The sequence below is a fragment of the Scomber japonicus genome, chromosome 11, assembly GCF_027409825.1.
Source record: "Scomber japonicus isolate fScoJap1 chromosome 11, fScoJap1.pri, whole genome shotgun sequence".
NCBI classification, from domain to species: Eukaryota; Metazoa; Chordata; class Actinopteri; order Scombriformes; family Scombridae; genus Scomber; species Scomber japonicus.
In genome coordinates, this window is record NC_070588.1 from 10,144,570 (window position 1) to 10,154,630 (window position 10,061).

Here is a 10,061-nt window from a genome sequence, read left to right on the forward strand (position 1 = left end):
CTGTCCTGTGTTTCTGTTGTTGTTGTTGTTGTCGTCCCCTGTTTCTACTCACGTGGATAATGTAATTGACAGCCTCATTCAGGCCAGGATAAGTGCAGGGAAAGGGGGGAGGGGGGTGGACATAACAAGTTAGGAAGGATATTGCCTGGATTCGTAGTCTTGGACATTTACAGACTTTTCAGTTTGGAAATATTTACTTTTCCTGAGGATTGTGGAAGGAAACCGTGGCAGTAGGTGTGACTGCTGTGACATCAGGAAGGATAATCATTATTGAAATCTTTTGGAGGGGTCAATGGGTGCCAAGTATACCATCTGCTGCTGTCGTTACTACTTGAACCACAGCAGGGAGGAGAAAAATGCTATTTTGCGGTAAGACACTTCCTTCCTGCAGTGATCCTAAATCTTTAGGTTTTTCCTTTAATTCAGTTTATTTGAATACACTCAAATTAAACACAAGTTGATGAGTTTTAAGATCATAATGTCCTGCTTTTATACCAGTCAATGTCCTCTTACTCTTTTCTTTTTCTCTATTCCCTCCAGTATGCGCACCACCAGAGCTTCAAGACCAGTAGAACAGTTATCCAGTGAGTCCAGCGACAGTGACACAGAGGAGGAGAGCCTTTTTGGGCCGCAGACTACAAGTCTGAGCACACAGAGCAATCAGCAAAGCCAGAGGAGTGCTGAACACCCCTGGGCAAGCATAAACAGACCCTGTGACTCTCCCGTCAGGCGAGGATCTGACAGAGAGTTACAGGCTTTTATCAGCATGAGAGACCAAACAGACAAGGCAACAGAGGTGAGACAAAGCTGTGTTGTTCTTGGAATTTATATTATTTTTTCAATCACAAAAATGACAAAAAGCCTGCATTTACAGACCTGGAAGATGTACCCCATAGGGTAGAACTGAATCTAGGACATAAGACCCACTGTTTAAAGTTTCTTACTGTTATTTTGTCATTTAGATTTCACCATATAGTTGAATCCTGAATGCTTTTGAGAATACGAGTGTTTTTTTTAAAATTATAAACTAAAGCTATAAAATACTCCAAAAACAATGATTTATAGAGAAAGATTTGATCTGTTCATTAGCACATTCTTTGAAATGATCTGTGAGGGCTCCTCATATGGTGTGTGGAAAATGGAGTAGCAGTAGCAGACACCACTTATTTCTGAGTATAGTACATGCACAACTGTGAGTGTACATAGCATACTAACAGGAATGCGAAGAACTGTGAAAAGTGTATTGCATGGTATCAGCTGTGATCCTTAACAAAGGTTTTAAAGATCAGATAAATCGGATCAGATTTTTAAAAAAACGTCATTGGCTCAGTTATAGTGAATCCATGAATCCTCTTTGCATTATTGTTCCGTATATAGCTTTAGTTTTCCCACAGTGAACATTTACATTAGCACAAACAATTACTGTATATCTTAGTGGCCAAAAGTGCCACTTGTTCTATCAGCAGATACTATAATTCAGTAATTGACTCCCTCTTTCTTATCTACTCCACTGCAGCACTCTAATGTCATTATCCAATAAGGGGAGAGGACATACACAGGTGGTGGCTCTCAAAGAAGTCTTTGACTCATTCTCATGTCGACTCACATAAGTAAATGAATTTAACCTGGATTCCAAAATAACTTAATATCAACATTATCACATTAGAAGAAATTAACTTTAGAAGACGTGTATTTACAGCTACATCCTTAGCCTAAATATCTTTAAAAGGATGTTTGAAGAGTGCCGACATGCATGTGGTTCACTTACAGCTAAGATATAAGTCTGGAATGATTAATTGAAAAAAGGAAGGATTAAAGGAGATGGATTGAAGGGATGAGGGATGGAGGGTAAGGGGTGAAAGGATGGGGTGAGAATCAGGATGGAATATGAAAAATGGAAGTGTAGGGCGATGTACCAATGCTGGTTGTGGGAAAACAGAAGGGAACCAAGGGGAGCTGAGTGGCTGTGGGGGGGTTTAGCTGTCTCTTCAAGTTGTCTGCTTGGATGGAGCCCCCGTGGTTCCTGTAATCAAACAAAGAAGAGAGAAGGTTAGAGGGGGTTTATGGAGGGAGCGATGTGAAAACTGACACAAAAGGGAGAGGAGCAGGTAAGGTGTGTCTTAAGTACTACTGGTATGAAAATAAAGAAGGTCTTTGTTCCCCAACTTAGTTATAAAACTTAATTTTGTGTATACATCACTGGGTCTGCCAAAGTTTTAAAAAGGTTGACCAGTAGGCATTGAGCTTTTCATTAGCATTTATAAAGGAAGGGCAAGGTTGCCAATTTGAGTTATTTTAACTAATAATGAACTTTCTGAGAAACAGCTTCTTAGCAGTGATCTTACTACAGGTCAGTGTAGGTGAGCTTTTTTTGAATCCTCTTTCCAAAAGAGGATACACACACACACACACACACACACACACACACACACACACACACACACAGAGGCGACATGATACTTTATTCACTTACTCAATCAGTGAGCCAGGACTTCTCAAACAGTCTTTTAGTGAATTTTAAAAATCTGCCTCCTCCGTTGTCATACCAGGAATAATTTTGTGAGCGGCACCACTGAAGAAGAACTGTAGCTGACCCCAAGACTTCAGTGGGAAACTTTACATGTGAAGAAAGTTGTTATTGTTATTTGCATACAGTTTTTAATAATTTATGAGTCATTTTTTCTGTAGCAGGAATTCATTGGGTGGGTCGTTCAGAGGCTGTTTCCTCAAAATATCAGAACTGCACCTTCGTGAAATTCCACAAAAGAGGCAGGAGTTTCTAAACAGAGATTGAGTTTGATGAACATGTGATAGACGACCTGGCTGCAGGACACAGTGGGTACATTGTTATTAAATGAATTCCCTGGTGGAGATGTAGGCCAACAGTCTGGCTGGCCATCCAAGGAGAATATTTACTGAACCCATGCTCTGAGACTGCTTTTACATTAATATTAGCACACGAAAACTGAAGATGGGCCTGCTAAATTCAAAGGCAATTAAACCACTAGTAACAACACTACTAGTTAGGTTAAGTGGTTTAAGACTGTCCTAAAATATATTCAGGAGCCCAAATTACATTGAAATAGGGTTTTTCTTGCTATAATCATTCCTACTTTTCACGCTGGCCATTAAAAGATCCTTTCATAATACACTTACAGTGTGAGTGATGGAGGACAAAATCCACAGTCCTCCTTCTGTGCAAAAATGTATTTAAACGTTTTTGATGCTAAAAAGATTGTAAATTGTAAACACAGATATCCACATGATATGACTAAATCAGATATACTCATATAAGCTTCTTATCAACTTTTAAATGCACAAAATGTGGATTTTGCTTATGCTGAAAGCATGTTTGAATGGAATCTTTTAATCTTTTAATAGCCAGAATAACTAAAATTATGTGATGTTACCAAACTCTAAACTCTAAAAAGATATTTAATATTTAGTCTCTTCTCCTTTTCAATGGAAAACCTGCTGACATGTTACAGTTGGAAAAGCACCATCACACACAACAAAATGAATGATGGCTGAACCCCATTCAGCTGGGTCCTGGTATAATGTGTGCTGCGTCACTGTCACACTGTCGTGGCTTTCTGGGACACTTGAATAAAACACGGCCATCATTAGTGTTACTAGTAACAACTGTGTGAAAAAGGACTATTGTTAAAAATCATCAGGGAAAGCTTGGCTCATTAGTTTGATTGATTAGTTGATTAACATATGTGTCTCCCTCCAATTTTGTCTTTTTAATTTATGTGTAGGTTATTGTGTGTATAAAGTTACTGGCTATTCATTAATTCATTACATCCATCCTAAACAAGCCTGGGTCTCCCACTATTTCCACTATTTATAATTGAAAAAGACCTGTTGTGTATGTTATATATTTGTGTGTATTTACCTCTAGGAATGGGAAAAGCTGAATTATGACATACACACTCTGTGCTATGCCCGGCGAGAAGTCAGATCTCGATGGAAGAAAATCCTGCTGCAGCTAGGTGAGACATGCTGATGCTTTTCTGCTCAGTTAATATTTGCTCCAGTCAGCTTGAATGTACCACATTCTGTTACATCCTGTGTACCCATCCCTGTAACTGGGGAAGGGTTGGGTCTCTCATATTTACATCTGCAGGTTATCAGTGCGAGGTGGATGCCTTGTTGTGTGTGAACAGACAGAGCCAGTTCAGTCAAGACCAGGAGCATCTAAACAGAGCTACTGAACTGTTGAAACAGCTGCTGGACCACACCTCTCTGTTCCCACAAGGAACCGGACACCAGAACAAATACCTCTACGTCATGGTACAGACTCAAACATACAAATGTACTTTTCACTCATAAATACCTAATCAGTCATTGATAATGGATGTTTAATCTGTAATTGAACTTTCAGAGAGAAATTTGAACATGTTTTAATGGTTATGTACAAAAATGTGTGTCAGCTGCATACATTTGTTTTAATAAAAAAGTTGAAACATTTCCGTTTTTGTGGATTACCTGTGGAGAAGTAATAACATTTAAGGTTAAAAGAAAGCTGTCAAGGATGCATCTACTGCTGTCAAATGTAAAAAAAAAAGAAAAAAAAGAAAGGGGAAAAAAAGAAAAAAAGGTCAAATTTGGCAAGAACAGTCAGTAAAGGTTAAGTAACTGGCTTATTTCAGCTTGTTAAAATGTCCTTTCCCATTCTAAGAAAATAAAATTTTTAACTTAATAAAAAGAAGGGGCATCTCTGTACCATTTTTAATAAATTCCATTACATTAAAGCTATGTGCTGTGGATCTTACAAAGCATCCCTTGTGTCTAATATTAAAACTACAGAACATTTTTACTTTCTTTCCTCCCTCTATCTTTTTTTAAAATCTTCCTTCCCATTTCCCTATCATGACTCTCCTGTCTCCATCTTTTTCTCCTCTGGTCACATCTTCTTCAGGACCGCCTGGTGTCCCTGGACAGTGCTGAGGAGTTTGTCAGACTGGCTAAAGAAAAATATCCCATGAAAGAAGGCTGAGAGACAACAGCACAGAAAAAAAGACAAGGAAATGTAAAGAAAATATTTAAAAAATCTTAAGATCACTTGATAGTTAATAATTTTTCATATTTCACGTTTATATTATAACACTCCAGCATTCATTTAATTATAGAGTTTTCCTTTGGTTGTGTTGTTATTTTAATGGAAATGCCTTCTATGATTGAATTCATTTATTTCACTACATATCATAAGTTGCACATTTACTGTTAGACCTGACATGTAACGCTGTATAGAATATTATGATTAATTTATTTATTTGCTTAAATCTCACCCAGTCTTGTTCCACTGGTACGCTCTTGTACAGCTGTTTAAAAAAAAGAAAAGAAAAGAAAGATAAATAATAAGGCATGCAATGGTGGCATGTCCTCAGTGACAGTCACTGTGCAGGGGCAGAAAAACAAGAGAATTCAGTAATATTCTGGTATGGTAAAAATGTATGCAAACAAGTGACCCAGTGAGTTTGAGCCAATCACCAAACAATAGGAGAAACTTTCTGGTTAAAGTTTTGTTGGTTTGTGTTGCTTTTTGACTTTAGGTCTATAAACACTTGGGTAAAATATTCTATGGAACTTAAAAAACGTATTTGTTATTAACACTTGTGTTATTACATGTAACTAATATCAATGATAACAAAATAGGTTGTGTGGTTCTCTAACAGTATTCTATTATGAATATTTGCTCACCTAATAAAGTATACTTACTTAGTCCAGAAGCAGGAGTTGTCCCAGTCAGTTTCATTCACTTGCCTCAGATTGACACTGTGATGCCAGTTTTTTCCACCAGATGGCAACATACAGCCATGTTCCAGTGACTTTAACAGGCAGTAAAAAAAAACAGAACTTCAATACTGAATTGTATGTAACAGATGGTGTGAAGCTCTTTCACATTGTTTCAACTCTTGAAATGATTCCCTTAGGAAAACAAAAATCAAATTAATCTGTCAGTTTTAGGAGTTTGAAATGCAGTTTTGATTGTTTCAGTATCAAGGCATGGTAGCTGATGTTGCAACAGTTTTCTAAACAATGAAAAAGATGAAAGTAAGAAAAAATTGCATGATGTCAGTAATGCAGTTTATGCATGTGAAATTGACCTTGACATTCTTCGGTTTCTGCACAGAGATTCAAGGTCTGTGCACAATGCAGATGATAATGTCTCGGCTTTTGGATGATTTTAGGGGCGTAATGTATACACACTCTGAACTGCTCACACCCACTTGGGAGAGTCTTCAAGTTCAAAGACTGAGAGACAGTTGATGATTTTGGTGTGCAACACACAGACATGCATGCCTGTGCACACACTTACACACAGAGAGTCTACTCTGACCCAGATATTGTTCTCTCCAAGGCCCCTTCCCAAGAAGTTAGGGAAACAGATGTGGAAGTAAGTGTGTGTGTGTGTGTGTGTGTGTGTGTGTGTGTGTGTGTGTGTGTGTGTGTGTGTGTGTGTGTGTGTTTGTGTGTGTGTGTGTGTGTGTGTGTGTGTGTGTGTGTGTGTGTGTGTTGGGGGGGGGGGGGGGTTATTGGGGGAGGGGAGCAGTATGAGGGGCGGACCAATAGTCTGGCAGCACTGAAAGGCATTGTACTGCCTGCACCTTTTTCTCATTATACCACTGTATGTGTGTGCATTTTACATCGTGCAATGCTGACATCATTCTTTAAACTTTCACTGAAATATTATACCCCCCCTCCCTAAAGTGCGTGGGGGAGACAGTGCTCTTGTATTCACTGGACTGAAATATGACTTCAGAAAGAAGTGAATGATTCAGAGGTATGATGTTAGCGTACAAAGATAAGAAGAAAAAAAAACAACTACATCATCACATTTTGGTAGCTTTTTGTGTCCCCTTTATAGGGTCAACTGGTCATCTACCACTGTGGGCGTGCGTGTGTGTGTGTGTAAGCAGTGGTGGAAAGTAATTAAGTACATTTTACTCAAGTACTGTAATCAAGTAGAGTTTTGAGGTATTTGTACTTTACTTGAGCATTCCATTTGATGCTACTTTAACTAGGTAAATGAAGATTTGACCCGATGGATAATATAACAAGATTTTAAAATACAACACATTGTTAAAGATTAAACCAGTAGTTTCCAAACTTTGTAAGGCTTCTGACGCCTTGTAGTCGGGGTCACATTTCAGATATCGGCAGTATGAGTTGTAAACGATTCCACCAAACAGTTTAGAATATGTTTTTCCCTCTAAACTCCTCACATGGTTTCATTTCAATAAACTTTCAAATGATCCAATATTTCCCCCTAAATCAACAGATCAAGATCACGATTAAGATTAGAGAAAAAGTCCAAAAACTAAAAACAGATTTGTTTATCAAACCATTGTTTTTACTTCTTTCCTCTTTCATTAATCACACACACACACACACACACACACACACACACACACACACACACACACACAGCCTAGATGGGTTAAGTAAGCCTTTGGGGCCAAACAAGTACTTTACTTCAATACTTTAACTACAATTTGCTGCTAATACTTTTAGTAAGTAAAGGTTAGTGTACTGAGTACCACTATATATGAGACAAAATCAGCCAAAGGCCAGTGGTCAGGGTGTAGCCTACAGTACATCATGGTCTACACACTCATGGAGATAATGAGTGTCCCTCTGACTCCCTCTGAGTCCTGTTGATGGCTGCAATGGTTCGTTGCCCAACGTCACCACACACCAACACACGCAGAGCAGTCAGTGATGGTTTTCTTGTCATAGTGTTGGGTATTCAGGGCGAAAGTAATGTCTGAGTAAATCGTCTGCCCATCTTGTCTTTGTCCCTACTTTCTACGTATGTCTACTTCTGATATATGTTTTTGTATACAGTACCAGCCAAATGTTTGGACATTCATTAAATAGAAAGTCAGAGACAGCAGCCTCTTAGCTTATCTTAGCTTAAAATTGACATTAAACATTTTTTGGCACCATTGGCCTGTCCTCAAGGTACACACTTTGGACACCACTGCTGTAGAGTCAACTGTCCTAAATATGTGTGATTTAAGAAAATCAAATTAGATTTTGTGACTAAACTAGTGTCATTTATCACTTAATTATTTTTTTCTTATTGGCATAATGTCTCTTTGGTATCGCTCTCTGTGCAGTTATCTGTGTATGTTTATGACTAAATAAACTATTAAACACAGACCCCTTCCTAAGAATATTCTGTCTTTCACTGGAACCTCACAGCTCAGGCAGATTATAACTTTCATGTTTATTTCCAGATAAATATCACTGTTAAGTCTGTAATGATGAACTATGGAGCACCACTTGGATTTGAAGCTATAAAGTTGATTCGAGTAACTTAAAGTTTTGAAACCACTGACTAGATTATGCAACAAATATTAGTCAACGTAATACGTTTTACTTATTTCTACTGGAGACTAAACATGCTTATAATCTATTGTCTTGTTTGCACAAACAGGTGTTCAGTGACGCATGCACGCCGGGTTAGTCAGACACTTTAGGACAACTGTTGATACGTCTGCATACACACTTCCATGACAAAGACATGAAGAGTCTGACTTTATGAATCATTATTGACTCAGCATTTGGGCATCTACAGTAGATTATTAACATCATCTGTCAAACATCAGGATGTCAACATGTTCACTGTGGCCAAGTTAGCATGCTGACATTAACAATAATCTACACAGTGCAGTTTTATAGTTCTGGCTGTAGACTCTTGTTTTGGGAGAGGTGCTGAAAACTTTTATATTCAAGACATTTAAAGATGGGAATAAGAGCTGGCAGACAAAATAAGTCACAAGGTAGTTTTTCAAAATAAGAGGGTTTTATTTAGCCAAAACATCAATCAAAATTAAACGTTCAGCACTGTATCTAATAACACACATGTTTAACTATTCACAATGTGTAAAAGTAACTGAAAGTATCAAGACTGAATGTTCAGCATAGCATCAATGCTATTAGCATGAGACCACTTAGCACCTTCAAGTGGTTTACAAAAACATACCATCTGTGAAAGAATTTAGGTAACAAGATTCAATGTTGAGCTAGTAACTCAAAAGGTTAACTTACTGACCAAAGCAAAAGCACCAAAACCTAATATATTCTAAATAAACAAACACAATATATAAATTGAAACTTATATTAATACTTACATTCTCCCTTATTCTCTCCTTTAAGAATTACATTCCTCAGACTTATATATAATTGTCCACTTCCTGTATGTAACAGCTCTGCTCTCAGGAATACATGTTTTGCTCCGGCTTTTCAAGATGTCTTCCAGCAGGGGCAACCAGCAGTGGCACGCCCACTACTGATATTTTTAAAATCAGCTGTGTGGCTGCAAGTGCGGCCATCGCAGGCAACAATTATACTGTACATTGTGTCATACTGATTATATCACAGAGATGGCAGTTAAGACAATTAAGGCAGTTAAATAGTTAGCCTGTTTCCGTTACTGAGATGTTTTCTCCTTGTCCAAATGTAAGGTAAATACAAGTGGCAACTCCCACAGTTTGAGATTAAAGCCAATGTAGAAGCATCTTAAAGTCGTTAAAATGCAATGCCGACAGTCGCTAGATGCTGGCTGCAAAAACCCATTGGCTCTAATTGACTCCCATTCAAAACTGGTCAACTCCCCTTTAAAGATACTGAGTCAAACATTTTTTTCAACGAGTTTCAGTCACTAATTTCAGAACTTCTTGGAAATTATTGCTCCATCAATAAGATTCGAAGACTTACAGTAGCTTTGATATCTGCTGCTCTCCCCAGCTTCTAGTCTTGCACTGAGTCTGATTATGTTGAAAGATTTCGGTAAGTTAAATGTTACTTGATTACAATTAGCAAAATTTAGCTGAAGTAGCAACTATTAGACCATGAAACCATGAAATTGTGACTGTGAAAATAAACACTCTGCACTCCTTATTTGAGAAGAAAAGATGGTGCCAACCATAAGCAGCAACTCAAAGATGACTCATTGTGTGACCTCACTACATCCATATCTACATCCATATAAGATGCTGACTGAATTGAAATTGAAGTGACGTTGGTGGTCACTTTGACGCACCTCG

The 10,061-nt window shown here is 38.0% G+C and overlaps 1 protein-coding gene across 1 annotated transcript; it reads left to right on the top strand.

Moving 5' to 3' along the window:
* Positions 1 to 292: 292 nt before the first annotated feature.
* LOC128368162 (melanoregulin-like) lies at positions 293 to 5,002 on the top strand. The gene is made up of 5 exons (XM_053328927.1): positions 293 to 369; positions 541 to 796; positions 3,905 to 3,995; positions 4,130 to 4,296; positions 4,925 to 5,002. The coding sequence occupies exons 1-5, from the start codon at positions 293 to 295 to the stop codon at positions 5,000 to 5,002; spliced, it is 669 nt and encodes a 222-aa protein (XP_053184902.1).
* Positions 5,003 to 10,061: the final 5,059 nt, after the last annotated feature.